The following is a 14,644-nucleotide window of genomic DNA, read 5'->3' as shown; positions in this document are numbered from 1 at the left end:
CCATAGGAGAATCTGCAGCTCTTTTTGACATTTTCACAGTGAAATTAAACACAAAGTCAACAGTGAACACAAAATATCAGGGAACAGCAAATACACGTGTAACCAGTAGGAGCGCTGAGCCACAACTGACGTCTGGCAGCCTCTGCTAGTGCTGCCACGTCACACCTGAGTGACGTCAGCTGTTGGCGAAAAAAACTTCGGTTGTCGGAGCGTTTTGGATTTCAGAATTTCGGATACAGGAATGTGTACCTGTATTCGATAGTGTTCTCAGTAATAGTGATCAGAGAGGCACAAAGACGATCTGTATTTACTGACAGTAACCTTTATTGTCTCAACTAAAAAGCACATGGGTCCTCTCCACATCCACTCTATCAAGGCCTTTCACCATTCAATACATTTCAATTAGGTCACATCTCATTCTTCCAGATTCCAGTGAATACAGGCCCAGATCCATCAAACGCTCTTTATACGACAAGCCGTTCAATCTTGGAATCACTTTCATGAACCTCCTTTGAACCCTGTCCTGTGTCAGCACATCCTTTCTAGATAAGGGGCGCAAAACTGCTCACAAAAGTCCAAGTGAGGCCTCACCCGTGCTTTATAAAGCCTCAACATTATAGAAACATAGAAAACCTACAGCACAATACAATTTGGCCTACAAAGCTGTGCTGAACATGTCCTTACCTGAAAAATAACCTAGCGTTACCCATAGCCCTCTATTTTTCTAAGCTCCATGTACCTATCCAGGAGTCTCTTAAAAGACCCTATCATATCCGCCTCCACCAACATTATATCCTTGTGCAACACACATCAAAGTTGCTGGTGAACGCAGCAGGCCAAGCAGCATCTATAGGAAGAGGCGCAGTCGACGTTTCAGGCCGAGACCCTTCGTCAGGACTACGAAGGGTCTCGGCCTGAAACGTCGACTGCGCCTCTTCCTATAGATGCTGCTTGGCCTGCTGCGTTCACCAGCAACTTTGATGTGTGTTGCTTGAATTTCCAGCATCTGCAGAATTCCTGTTGTTTATATCCTTGTGCATTGCATTTGCCTGCCTCACTACAGACTCAACATGCAAATTAACCTTTAGGGAATCCTGCCCAAAGGCTCCCAAGTCCCTTTCACCTCAGATTTTTAATTTTTTTCTCCATTTACAAAATAGTCTATCTTTTTATTTCTTCTACCAACACAGGGGACTGTCTTGTCTCCCTTTCTCTTCACCATTTACACCTCGGACTTCAACTACTGCACAGAGTCGTCATCTTCAGAAGTTTTCGGATGACTCTGCCACAGTTGGATGCATCAGCAAGGGAGATGAGGCTGAGTACAGGGCTACGGTAGGAAACTTTGTTACATGGTGTGAACAGAATTATCTGCAGCTTAATGTGAAAAAGACTAAGGAGCTGGTGGTAAACCTGAGGAGAGCTAAGGTACCGGTGACCCCGGTTTCCATCCAGGGGGTCAGTGTGGATATGGTGGAGGATTACAAATACCTGGGGATACGAATTGACAATAAACTGGACTGGTCAAAGAACACTGAGGCTGTCTACAAGAAGGGTCAGAGCCGTCTCTATTTCCTGAGGAGACTGAGGTCCTTTAACATCTGCTGGACGATGCTGAGGATGTTCTACGAGTCTGTGGTGGCCAGTGCGATCATGTTTGCTGTTGTGTGCTGGGGCAGCAGGCTGAGGGTAGCAGACACCAACAGAATCAACAAACTCAATCGTAAGGCCAGTGATTAACTGTTCACTCTTTTCCATAGATGCTGCCTGACCTGCTGAGTTCTTCCTGAGTGTTGTGTGTGTGTTTTGGATTTTCAGTATCTACACTTTTTGGTGTTTGCAACTAAACCTCTTGACCATGTCTGCAATCTTTTATGCATTGAGTTGCTGCCACATGATTAGCTGACTGGATATTTGCAATAATGAGGAGTACAGTGTACCTAATTAAGTCACCACTGAGTTTTTTTGAAAAATTATTTAACTCAAAAGCCTATATTGCAGTTTTACATTAATGTATAAAACTTAATGGCTTTAGAGAACCATTTATACAAGGTAAAAAAATGCATCCAAGGTAAAGAAATGTCTTCAATAACTCTGTTTTTATGAATAGAAGTTCTAAATGCACTTTGGAATAAAATATTAACTGTTCCCTTTTGCTTTTGAATCAGTGTTAAATATTACAAGGGAAAGCTGGCAAAACGAGTGAAATGCACATGACTATCATATTAATATATTTACCTGTCAGACATTAGGGTAGGTTGATCATCTGTAAACTCTTCAGGTGCAGGAACAAACATGCTGACAATGCTCTGTGCTGATAGCAAACTCGACTTCGTAGCACCTACGAAAATACATGTTTGTAATTGACCATTGGAAAATTTGCACATAAAAATAGTGAGATATATAAAAATGTTTGAAAATATTTATTGCACTTAGATATTCAAATAACCCAGAGAATGGTGGACTTCTACAAATCACTTACTCAATCCATAAAAAAATGTCTTATTCAACAACAAGGAATATTCAGTAACAAATTAAATAATTAAAGGTTAAGGGCAATCTTACACTGGAATAAAAGCATTGAAATGATTTTGTGTCCATACCTGCTGCTAACATTTGACCATTGCTGTGCTGGTGGAAAGGGGTGTGAGTAGGTATGGAAGTTTGGATTGGATGTAGATTTCCAACCAGAAATCAAACACTTTGTTTCACAACAGGATTTAAGGAGTATTATCATTTAAGGAGTAAATATAATTTAGCTCTGTTGTAAAGCTGACAAGTAAGGGAACATGAAGGAAATTATTTCGCTGCAAATAAAGCACACAGTTTCATTTTGGGGCTCAAAATCTTTCTATACTTAATGTCAGATCCAAATGATGAGATGTACTGTACATTTCATTTGGTTCTGAATAATCATTGCTGATGAATAAGATATCTTTTATGGATTGAATACAAAATTATTTTTTTAAGAGCAGAAGTGATGTAATTGGAAGCCCACCACTCTGTGGGTTAGTTGAATGGGTTTACCTGAGGAAGCAACCACAATTGGAAGTGTGTACATTATGAGCACAGTACTCAAGCCCCATTTTATAAATTCCTTAAATGTCTGCCAAAGTAAACATCCAAAAGTGGCAAAAAATGTTTCCAAAACTTCAGATCAAAGTAGTTCCTGAATTTATACCCATCAAGTGAAAGCTATTTCTACTGCTCCTAAGGCAACAACTTAAAATGTGTGAAATGTATTAATTACAAGGCAGGATAGTTAAATGTGCACAAGGAGTTGTTTTGTCTTCTGAACCTGAATGCAACATACATAATTCCTGCATCCCAACACAAGCTCATGTCTGGCAGATGACAAACCCTGTGCAGGGCTGCCAGATTTACCACGGCCAGTGAACAAGAAGAACCCATAAAAATGGTAATTATTCATTGTTTATTAAACTCATTTAGTTCATCTGCTATCTCCCTGCCCCCTGTTATTATTTCTCCACCTCATTTTTTAGCGGTCCTATATCCACTCTCATCTCTCTTTTATTTTTTACATACTTGAAAAAGCTTTCACTATCCACATAGATATTGTTTACTAACTGGCTTGCTTGCTTTCGTATTTCATCTTATCCCTCCTAATGATTCTTTTACTTGCTTTTTGTAGGTTTTTAAAAGCTTTCTAATGCTGTATCTTCCCTCTAATATTTGCTTTGTTGTATACCCTCTGTTTTACTTTTACTTGTCTCATCAGCAATTTGCCATTTGAGTATGTCTTCATTTTTGGAATGCATCTATCCTGCACCTTCCTCATTTTTTCCCGCAAACTCACGCCATTGCTGCTCTGCTGTCATCCCTGCCAGCATCTCCTTCCCATTTACTTTGGCCAGCTCCTCTCTCATACCACTGTAATTTCCTTTACTCCACTGAAACACTGCTCTGTCAGGCTTTACTTTCTCCCTATCTCATTTCAAGTTGAACTCAATCATAATGTGATCACTGACTCCTTAAGGGTTCCTTTACCTTAAGCTCCCTAATTGTAGTGTATATGGATTTTAGCAAGGCATTTGAGTAGTGTATATGGACTTTAACAAGGCATTTGAGTAGTATATATGGATTTTAGCAAGGCATTTGATAAGGAACCCCATGCAAGGCTTACTGAGAAAGTAAAGAGGCATGGGATCCAAGGGGACATTGTTTTGTGGATCCAGAACTGGCTTGCCCACAGAAGGCAAAGAGTGGTTGTAGATGGGTCTTATTCTGCATGGAAGCAGGTGACCAGTGGTGTGCAGCAAAGATCTGTTCTGGAACCCCCCACTATTTGTGATTTTTATTAGTGACCTGGATGAAGAAGTGGAGGGATGGGTTAGTAAATTTGCTGATGACACAAAGGTTGGGGGGTGTTGTGGATAGTGTGGAGGGCTGTCAGAGGTTACAGCGGGACATTGACAGGATGCAAAACTGGGCTGAGAAGTGCAAGATGGTTTAATCCAGATAAGTGGGAGGTAGTTCATTTTGGTAGATCAAATATGATGGCAGACTATAGTATTAATGGTAAGACTATTGGCAGTGTGGAGGATCAGAGGGATCTTGGGGTCTGAGTCCATAGGATACTCAAAGCTGCTGCGCAGGTTGGCTCTGTAGTTAAGTAGGTATATGGTGGATTGGCTTTCATTGGGGTTGAGTTTAAGAGCCGGGAGGTAATGTTACAGCTTCATAGGACCCTAGTCAGACCCCACTTGGAGTACTGTACTCAGTTCTGGTCACCTCACTACAGGAAGGATGTGGAAACCATAGAAAGGGTGCAGAGGAGATTTACAAGGACGTTGCCTGAATTGGGGAGCATGACTTATGAGAATAGGTTGAGTAAACTCGGCCTTTTCTCCTTGGAGCGACGGAGGATGAGAGGTAACCTGACAGAGGTGTATAAGATGATGAGAGTCATTGATCGTGTGGATAGTCAGAAGCTTTTCCCAGGGCTGAAATGGCTAACACGAGAGGGCACAGTTTTAAGGTGCTTGGAAGTAGGTACAGAGGAGATGTCAGGGGTAAGTTTTTTTTACACAGAGAGTGGTGAGTGCATGGAATGGGTTGCAGGCAGTGGTGGTGGAGGCGGAAATGATAGGTCTTTAAAGAGACTCTTGGATGGCTACATGAAGCTTAGAAAAATAGAGGGCTATGGGTAAGCCTAGGTAGTTCTAAGGTGGGGATATGTTCAGCATAGCTTTGTGGGCCGAAGGGCCTGTATTGTGCTGTAGGTTTTCTATGTTTCTATGTCTCTGGTTCATTGTATACTACCCAATCCAGTAGAGCTAAACCCTTAGCAGGCTGAACAACAAGTTGCTCTAAAAAGCCATCTCATAGTCATTCAACAAATTCATTCTTTTACGATCCATTACCAACCTGAGTTTGCTAATCTCTGTGCATATTAACATCTCCCATAACTACTATAACATTGCCCTTTTGACATGCCCTTTCTATTTCCCATTGTATTCTGTAGTCCACACCCCATCTACTGTTGGGAGGCCTGTATGTAACTGCCATCAGGGTCCTTTTACCTTTGCAGTTTCTTAACTGAACCCACAAGGATTCAACATCTTCCGATCCTATGTCACATCTTTCTAATGACTTGATGTCATTCTTTACCAGCAGAGCCACACCTCCCCCTCTGCCTACCTTCCTATCCCTCCAACAGGACGTGTAACCTTCAGTGATAGCCACAACATCATAGCCAACCATCTGTAAAAGTGCAACAAGATGGATTGAGATATAACACTTTGAGTAATGTATTTGCTACCCTTTTTGATTCTAATGCTCTAGTACTCACCCACTGGCTGAAATTATGCCCTTTCATCTGGCTGCCCTTCCTAACAGTCTGACTGTCCGCTACCTTTGCTTTTTTCCAATCCATCCTAGCCTGAAGTTCCTTCACTCCGGTTCCCACCCCCCTGCCAAATCAGTTTAAAATCTCCCCAACAAACCCTTTCTAACAAACCAGACACGAGAATATTGCTCCCCCTCAGGTTCCTCCAGAAAAGATCCCAATGATCCAAGAAGTTGAAGCCCTGCCCCCTGCACCAGATTCTTAGCCACGCATCTATCTGCCAAGTCATCCTGTTTCTACCCTCACTAGCATGTAGCACAGGTAGCAAACCAGTAATTACTACCCTGGAGGTCCTGCTTCTCTGCTTTTCAGGATTTCTTTGCTTTTCCTTCCTGTCATTGGTACATATATGTACCAAGACATCTGGACCCTATCGTTTCCTCCTCCCAAATGCTGAGGGTGCAATCCGAGACATCCCTGACCCTGGCACCATGGAGGCAACATACCATCCCGGAGTCCTGTTCACATCCACAGAACCTCCTGTCTGTTCCTCGGACTATTGAGTCCCCTACCACTCCCATCTTCTCTCTCTTTCCCATCTGCACCTTGGACGTATGCTCAGTGCCAGTAACCTGGTCATGGCATTCCCCGAGGAGGTCATCCCCCACAACAGTTTCCAAAACTGTATACTTATTATTGAGTGGAATGGCCACAGGGGTCCTCTGCACTAACTGCCTATTCACTTTCCCATTCCTTCTCCTGACAGTCACACAGCCATCTGCCTCCTGCAACTTTGGGGTGACACTTCCCTATAACTCCCATCGACGTTCTCCTCATTCTCCCGTACAAGCCAAAGGTCTTCCAGCTGCTACTCCAGATTGATAACACAGTCTTTAACAAGCTGCAACTCGATGCACTTCATGCAGATGTAGTTCCCTGGGAGCCCTGGGTCTCGCAGGACTCCAACATCCGGCATGAAGAACACACAATGGTCATTTAAACTACACTAAGTACTCCTGACACAGTAAGGAAAAAGGAAAACTTAACAGAAACTTTCCCAGAACTTAGCCCCAATCTCCTGTCTTTCCCCTGTATCCCTTCATGCCTTGACCAATCAAGAATCTATCAACCTCTGCCTTAAATATACACAAAGACTTGGTCTCCACAGCAGCTTCTGGCAAAGAATTCTACAGATTCACCAATCTCTGGCAAAAGAAATTCCTCCTCATCTGTCCTAAAAGGACACCCCTCTATTCTGAGGCTGTGTTCTTTGGTCTTAGACTCTCCCACCAACGAAAACGTCCTCTCCACATCCACTCTATCATGGCTTTTCACCATTCGATAGGTTTCAATGAGGTCACCTCTCATTCTTCTGAATTCTAGTGAATGCAGACCCAGAGCCATCAAACACTCCTCATATGACAAGGTATCCTGGAATCATTTCCATGAGCTACCTTTAAACCCTCTTCAGTTTCAGCACATCCTTTCAAGATAAGGAGCTTAAAACTGCTCACAATACTCCAACTGAGGCCTCACCAATGTTTTATAAAGTCTCAACATTACATACTTACTTTTATATTCTAGTCCTCTTGAAATGAATGCTAACATTGCATTTGCCTTCCTCACCAGACTCAGAATCCTGCACAAGGAATCCCAAATCCCTTTGCATCTCAGTTTTTTGTATTTTCTCTCCACTTAGAAAATAGTCAACCCTTTCATTTCTTCTATCAAACTGATGATTACAGACTTCCTGACCCTGTATTTCACCTGTCATTTCTTTGCCCATTCTCCTAATCTGTCTATGTTGTAACGGCTCTACTTCCTCAAAACTACCTGTCCTTCCACCGAACTTCATATCATCTGCAATTATCGCAACAAAGCCATCAATTCCATCATCCAAATCAATGACATGTCATGTGAAGAGAACTGGTCCAAACATAAACCCCTGTGGAACGCCACAGTCACCGGCACCCAACCAGAAAAGGTTCCCTTTTTTCCCATTCTTTGCCTCCTGACGATCAGCCACTGCTTCATCCATGCTAGAATCTTTCCTGTAATACCATGGGGTCATTGCTTGTTAAGCAGCCTCATGTGCAGCACCTCGTCAAAGGCCTTCTGGAAATCCAAGTACCCAACATCAACCAATTTTCCTTTGCCTATCTTGCTTGTTACTTCTTCAAAGAATTCCAACATATTTGTCAGGCAAGATTTTCCCTTGAGGAAACCATGTTGACTATGGCCTATTGTATCATGTGCCTCCAAGTACCCTGACACCTCATCCTTAATAATGAACTCCGACATCTTCCCAACCACCAAGGTCAAACTAACCGACCTATAGTTTCCTTTCTTCTGGCTCTCTCCATTTTTGAAGAGTGGAGTGACATTTGCAATTTTCCAGTCTTCAGAAACCATTCCAGGATCTAGTGATTCTTGAAAGACCAGTATTAATGCCTCCACAATCTCTTCAGCCACCACTTTCGGTACCCTGGGGTGTGTATACTATCTGGTCCAGGTGATTTATCTACCTTCAGATCTTCCAGTTTCCCAAGAACCTTCTCTCCAGTTATGGTAACTTCACACAGTTCATGCCCTCTGACACCTGGAACTTCCACCATACTGCTAGTGAAGACTAATGCAAAATACTTAATTAATTCATCCATCATTTTGTTGTCCCCCATTACTACCTCTCCAGCATCATTTTCCAGCAGTCCAGTATCTACTCTCACCTCACTTTTACACTTTATTTATCTGAATAAACTTTTGGTAACCTCTTTAATATTATTAGCCAGCTTACTTTTGCATTCCATCTTTACCGTCTTAATAACTTCTTTAGTTACCTTCCATTGGCTTTTAAAAGCTTGTTAATCCTCTAACTTCCCAATAATTCTTGCTCTATTATATGCCCTCTTCTTTTGTTAGCCACGGTTGTGTCATCTTTCCTTTAGAATACTTCTTCCTCTTTTGGATGTAGATATCCTGTGCTTTCTGGATTACTTTCAGAACTTCCAGCAATTGCTGCTCTGCCATCATCCCTGCCAGTGTTCTTTTCCAATCAATTCCAACCAACTTCTCTCTCATGCTGCCCTCTATTTACAAACTCAGTAAAGCAAACCATTGCCTAGCAAGTGGTAAGGCTCCTGGAAAAGACGGCATTACACCTGAGGTCATAAAGGCTGGTAAGAAGTATGGTCTGCTACAGCACTTGCATGAACTTCTCTGCCAATATTGGGAGGAAGGGTCAGTACCCCAGGACATGCACAACTCCAACATCTTCCACCTCTACAAGTACAAATGTGACCGTGATGACTGCAATAAGATACCAAGGCACCTCACTTCTCAACATCATTGGCAAGGTGTTCCCTCACATGCTACTCAACCATCTACAGACACTGGCTGCTCGATAACCCAAAATCACTGTGTGGGTTCCGAGTGGGACGGTCAACAATTGACAAGATCTTCTCACTACACCAACTCCAAGAGAAATGCCGAGAGCAGGGACAACCACTGTACGTCACCTTCATTTACCTGACAAAGGCCAGGTCAGCAGAAAGGGCTTCTTCACACCGTTCAAAAGATTGGATGTCCTCACAGGTTCCTCGGGATAATCATATCTTTTCATGAAGACATGTAGTCCCTTCCCAATCAAGAGCTGTGTGAAGCAGGGCTGCATACTGGTTCCTATGTTCTTTAGCAGCTTTTTCTCCCTGCTACTGTCCCATGCCTTCAGTTCATCAGAAGACAACGTACACCTCCACACCAGAAGTGATGGCAGGCTGTTCAACCTTGCACATCTCAGAGCAAAGGCCAAGATGTGACTGGTACTGATAAGGGAGCTGCTGTTTGCAGACAACGCCGCCCTGACATCACACCCAGAGGAAGCCCTCCTGAGACTCATCAACTGCCTCACACTCACTTGCAGACTTTGGTTTGACTATCAGCTTCAAGAAGACAAACACCATGTGCCAAGATGTCAACAACAAACCAAACATCTGCATGGGAGGCTGCACCCTCAACATAGTGGATAAGTTCACCTACCTTGGCTCCCTCGTCTCAAGCACCCTTTCCTTCAATGTCAAGCTCAACAAGTGGATCGGCAGAGCAGCAACAATGATGTCTCGGCTGGCAACAAGAGTCTGGGTGAACTCATGTTAATCAAGAACACCAAGATGAAGGTCAACCAGGCCTGTGTGCTCAGTACGCTCCTGTACGGCAGTGAAACATGAACGATCTACCTTCACCAAGAGCACAGCCTAAACACCTTCCACCTCCACGGAACAATCCTGGCATCGCATGGCAGGATCATGTCCCAAACAAGGATGTTTTAGAACAAGCAGGCATCGCAACCATGTTCACCCTCCTCACTCTGCATCACCTGGGATGGCCTGGTCACATCAGGGGTGTGGAAGATGGTCAGATCCCCAAAGAGAGCTCGCCACCGGCACCAGACCTACTGGAAGACCAGCCCTGTCTGTAAGCGCAACATGAAAGCAAGGGACATTGACCAAAAAAGTCTGGGAAGTCGTGGCAGCAGACTGCAGCAGCTGGAGACAGACCATCAATGCTGGTGTAAAGAGGAGCGAGCAAAAGGTACAAGAGCATCAACATCACCACCCCCAAAGCCAGACACTAGATTCACTGCAAAAACTGCAGCAAGACTTGCTGCTCCAAGATTGGACAGTACAGCCATAGCAGATGTTGCAGCTCTTCAACAGACTGACCCAGAGTGCACACTGCATTTCCATTATCCTTACAGACAGACAGACAGACAGATCATCATCATAGAAAGGTACAAACGTTTGTAGTTACACACGTGGTGAAGGACGCAGGAAACTGGGTGACAGTCAGGTAGGGGAAAGGGGTTAAGTAGTCAGTGCAGAGCACCCCTCTGGCCATCCCCCCCAACCACAAGTATATTGCTTTGCATACTTTTGGGGGGGGAGGGGGAAATGACCTATCATAGGAAAGTCACAGAGGTTAGTTCTCTGGCGCTGAGTCTGACCACAATTCAGAAGGGAAGGGGGGAAAAGAGACAAGCTGTGGTGATAGGGGATTCGTTAGTTATGGGAACAGAAAGGAGGTTCTGTGAGAACAAGATTCCCAGATGGTATGTTGCCTCCTGGGTGCCAGAGTCCAGGACAGCTTGGATTGAGTCCTCTGCAGGGTGTATAGCCAGAGGCCATGGTCCATGATGAATGATGTAGATATGAAAAGTGGCAAGTAAGTTCAGGGAATTAGATGTTAAGGTAAAGGACAGGATCTCCAGGGATGTGATCTCAGGATTGCCACCTGTGCCATGTGCTAGTGAGGCCAGAAATAAGTAGTTCATCCAGTTCATCATGTGGCTCAGGATTTGGTGTACGAGGGAGGGCATAAGGTTTTTGGATCATTGAGCTCTCTTCCAGATCAGGCGGGATCTATACAGAAGGGACCATCTGCACCTGTACTGGAAGGGCACGGATATCTTAGTGGAAAGATTTGCTAATACTGCGTGGTGATGTTTAAACTGGATTTGCAGGGGGATGGGAACCAGAGTGTAAAGACAGTTAGAGGAGTGGTTCTGAGAGCAAATGTTGGTAAGCCCTCAGATAAAAGTCAAGAATCAAAAGATTAAGTCTGATGCGACTAGTGCCTTAAGCTGCACATATTTCAATGCAAGCATTGCAGGGAAGGCAGATGATCTCAGGGCATGGATCAACACCTGGAATCTTGGTATTGTCGCTATTAGTGAGCGGTTGTAGGAGGGACAGGACTGGCAGCTCAATATTCCGGGGTTCCGTTGTTTTAGACATGACAAAACGGGAAGGATGAAAAGAGAAGGAGAGGTGTGACTCGTCGCGGAAAATGTCATGGCAGTGTTCAGTCAAGACAGACTAGAGAGGTTATGGGTGGGACTAAAACATAAGAAAGCTATGGCCTGATTAATAGGGCAATATTACAGACCACCCAACAGTCTGTGTGATTTAGAGGAAGAAATTTGTAGAGAGATCGCAGACTGTTATAAACATAAGGTTGTTATAGTAGGTAATTTCAACTTTCCACATATTGACTGTAAAAGGACTAATTGGGATAAAGTTTGTCAAATGTATTCAGGAAAGATTCCTTCATCAGTACATAGAAGTCCCAATGAGAGTGTGTACGATACTGGATCTGCTGGGAATGGGACAGGACAGGTGACAGAAGTTTGTGTAGGGGAACACTTGTACCTAATGACCAAAATGCAATTAGTTTCGAAGTAAATATGCAAAAAAAATTGGTCTGGTGCATGAGTTGAGATTCTAAATTAGAAAAAGGCCAATTGTGATGGCATCAGAAAAGATCTGGCAAGTATAGATTGGAAACACAAAATAATCTGCAGATGCTGTTGTCAAAGGAACACTCACAATGCGCTGGAGGAACTCAGTAGGTCAGTCAGCATCAGTTGAAAACATTAGTCGATGTTTCAGGCCGAAACCCTTCATCAAGTGTAGATTGGAACAAGCTGCTTTCTGGCAAAGGTGTCATGGTAAGTGGGAGGGAGGCCTTCAGAAGTGAAACTTTAACAGTACAAAGTTTGCATGTGTCTGTCAGAACCAAAAGTAAAAACAACAAGTGCAGGTGGTCTCGGCAGGTAGGAACAAATGGTGCACTCACGGAAAATAAGAAATTCAAGAGAACACTTGAGAAAGAAACCAGGAGCGCTAAAAGAAGGTTTGAAGTTTTCCTAGCAGACATATTTAAATCATCTTTAGCGACAGGAGAGTTGCTAGAGGAAGGAGGATAGCCGATCGTGTTCCGCTGTTAAGAAATGCTCTATACAGAAACCAGGAAATTATCAGCTGGTGAGTCTGTTATCAGATGTGGATAAGTTATTGGAAGGTATTCTAAGGGACTGGCTATATCAAAGGTTCATCTATTATCAAAGTACATACAATTCTGAAATTCTTCTTTAGATAGCAATGAAATCAATAAAAAAAAAGAATGGGATACAATTATCAACCACCAAATTCCTCCTCCCCACACAAAAAAAAAGAACAAAAAACAGAACACGCACATCAACCCCATAATCCCCCTCTCCCATGCACAAAAAAAATGAGAAAGATAGGTCGAAAAACACAGAATATAAAAACTGTAAGACTGAAAAAAGTCTAGAGTCCAAGTTTCTATCCAAAATGCTGAAAACCTGGGTAGCATGCTCCCGGCCTTTCCCCTCTGTAGCAGAGTGATCCCCCAGTGATCCAAAGGCAGCGTCTTCTCTCCATAGCTGATCGATTCCCCCAGCGATCAAAAGGCAGTCTTCCTTCTCCAGCAGGAAACCGATCTCACCAGCGATCAAAAAACAGGCGGCCAGCGCTCACCTTCTGCAGTCACCTCAATGTTTCAATCTCCCTTGTCTCTTTAATCGGTGAAATAGAGTCAAACATCAGCTTATGCACCACAGACATTACAGCCTTCTCGCCCTGAGGTTTGGGCACCCTGCCTCTGCTTCCTGGAATCCTCTCAGAGACAGCAGATTGCTGGAAGACCTCCAAATTGCAAATCACAAGCTCCAACAATTCCAGAGTCACATCCACAACGAGAAACAAATGTCAAGGACATAAAAGAAGTGGTTTCATAATCAATCCAGAAGTCGACCAAAGCAGCGTTGTATGCAGGCCCATCTTGACCAGAAGCATAAGTAAGTATTTGGACAGACATGAACTGATTAAGGATAGTCAGCATGGTAGGTCATATCTACCCAATCTTATAGGAAGCTTTCAAGGAAGTTACCAAGAAAGTGGATGAAGGCAAGGCAATGGATATTCTCTATATGGATGTTAACAAGGCCCCACATGGTAGGTTGGTCAAGAAGGTTGAGTCACTCAGCATTCAAGATGAAGTAGCCCTTTTGTACTGCTGAAAGGTCTTGGCCCAAAATGTCAACTGCACTCTTTTCCATAGATGCTGCCTGACCTGGCCTGCTGAGTCCCTCCAGCATTTTGCATCTGTTACTAATACGAGGTGGTAAATTGGATTAGACATTGACTTTGTGGCAGAAGCCAGAGGGAGGTGGTAGAGGGCTGCCCTCTCGTACTGGAGGCCTGTGACTAATGGAGTGCCACAGGGATCAGTGCTGGGTCTGTTGTTTATCATCTCTGTTTTGTGTGTGGGTAGGAGTATTTGCTCACAGGGTGCGTGTGAAGTGCCTAGTGCAGTAGTGTTTGTAGTTAGTGCATGCTGCATGCCACATAGTGCTCTCTGCTTGCTACTCTCTGCTTACAGCCATTCACGCTGGCTCGCCTTCTTAACAGAGGGTGAAAAGAGGAGCCGAGTCTGTAAGCCTCCTCCTGCCAGTATAGAGCCTCTCCACCACCAAGACTCCTGCAGTGCCTCCTCGGAGCCACACACGGAAACTGGGTATGTTACAGACCCAGGCTAAACTACAGGGGATCTCAGAGCTGCAGTGGGCCCCAGAGACGTGGTGTGCAGGCCCACCCTGGTGCCCGTCAACCACTGTCCCAGCTATGGGCAAATAGCCCCACTGCCTTGTGGTAAGTCTATTGAGACAAGGCTAAGGGAGCACACCCTGACAGAAAAGCAATGCACTGGCGGCGCGCAATAGGCGGGCCTTAACAGACTAAGGACCCGGCAGCCTCCTGCAGCCAACATGTGGGACCGATTGTCCTGGGATCACCCTTGTCACCGGGATTTACCTCATCATGGTGAAGATAGTGCTACTGGGGATGGCGCACCCCCTGCGGCACTTTAAAATTTTCCTTGCGCAGGTCTCCACCTCTGACTACGGTGAACAATACCTGGACATTACATATGGTTGAAGTCTGACAGTGATGGGGTGTCTGGCAATGGGAGCAGGTACGA

At 44.1% G+C, this 14,644-nt stretch overlaps 1 protein-coding gene across 1 annotated transcript in view; it reads right to left on the bottom strand.

Moving 5' to 3' along the window:
* LOC134344062 (protein unc-79 homolog) overlaps positions 1-14,644 on the bottom strand; it is a 403,221-nt gene that overhangs the window by 157,198 nt on the left and 231,379 nt on the right. The window contains exon 33 of the mRNA XM_063043251.1: positions 2,239-2,341. Within this exon, the coding sequence (XP_062899321.1) occupies positions 2,239-2,341 (103 nt within the window). The remainder of the gene's footprint in view (positions 1-2,238; positions 2,342-14,644) is intronic.

Source organism: Mobula hypostoma, chromosome 1, assembly GCF_963921235.1.
Source record: "Mobula hypostoma chromosome 1, sMobHyp1.1, whole genome shotgun sequence".
Lineage (NCBI taxonomy): Eukaryota > Metazoa > Chordata > Chondrichthyes > Myliobatiformes > Myliobatidae > Mobula > Mobula hypostoma.
Note: the sequence above shows the minus strand (reverse complement) of the source record. Positions and strands in the feature narration are given on the sequence as shown.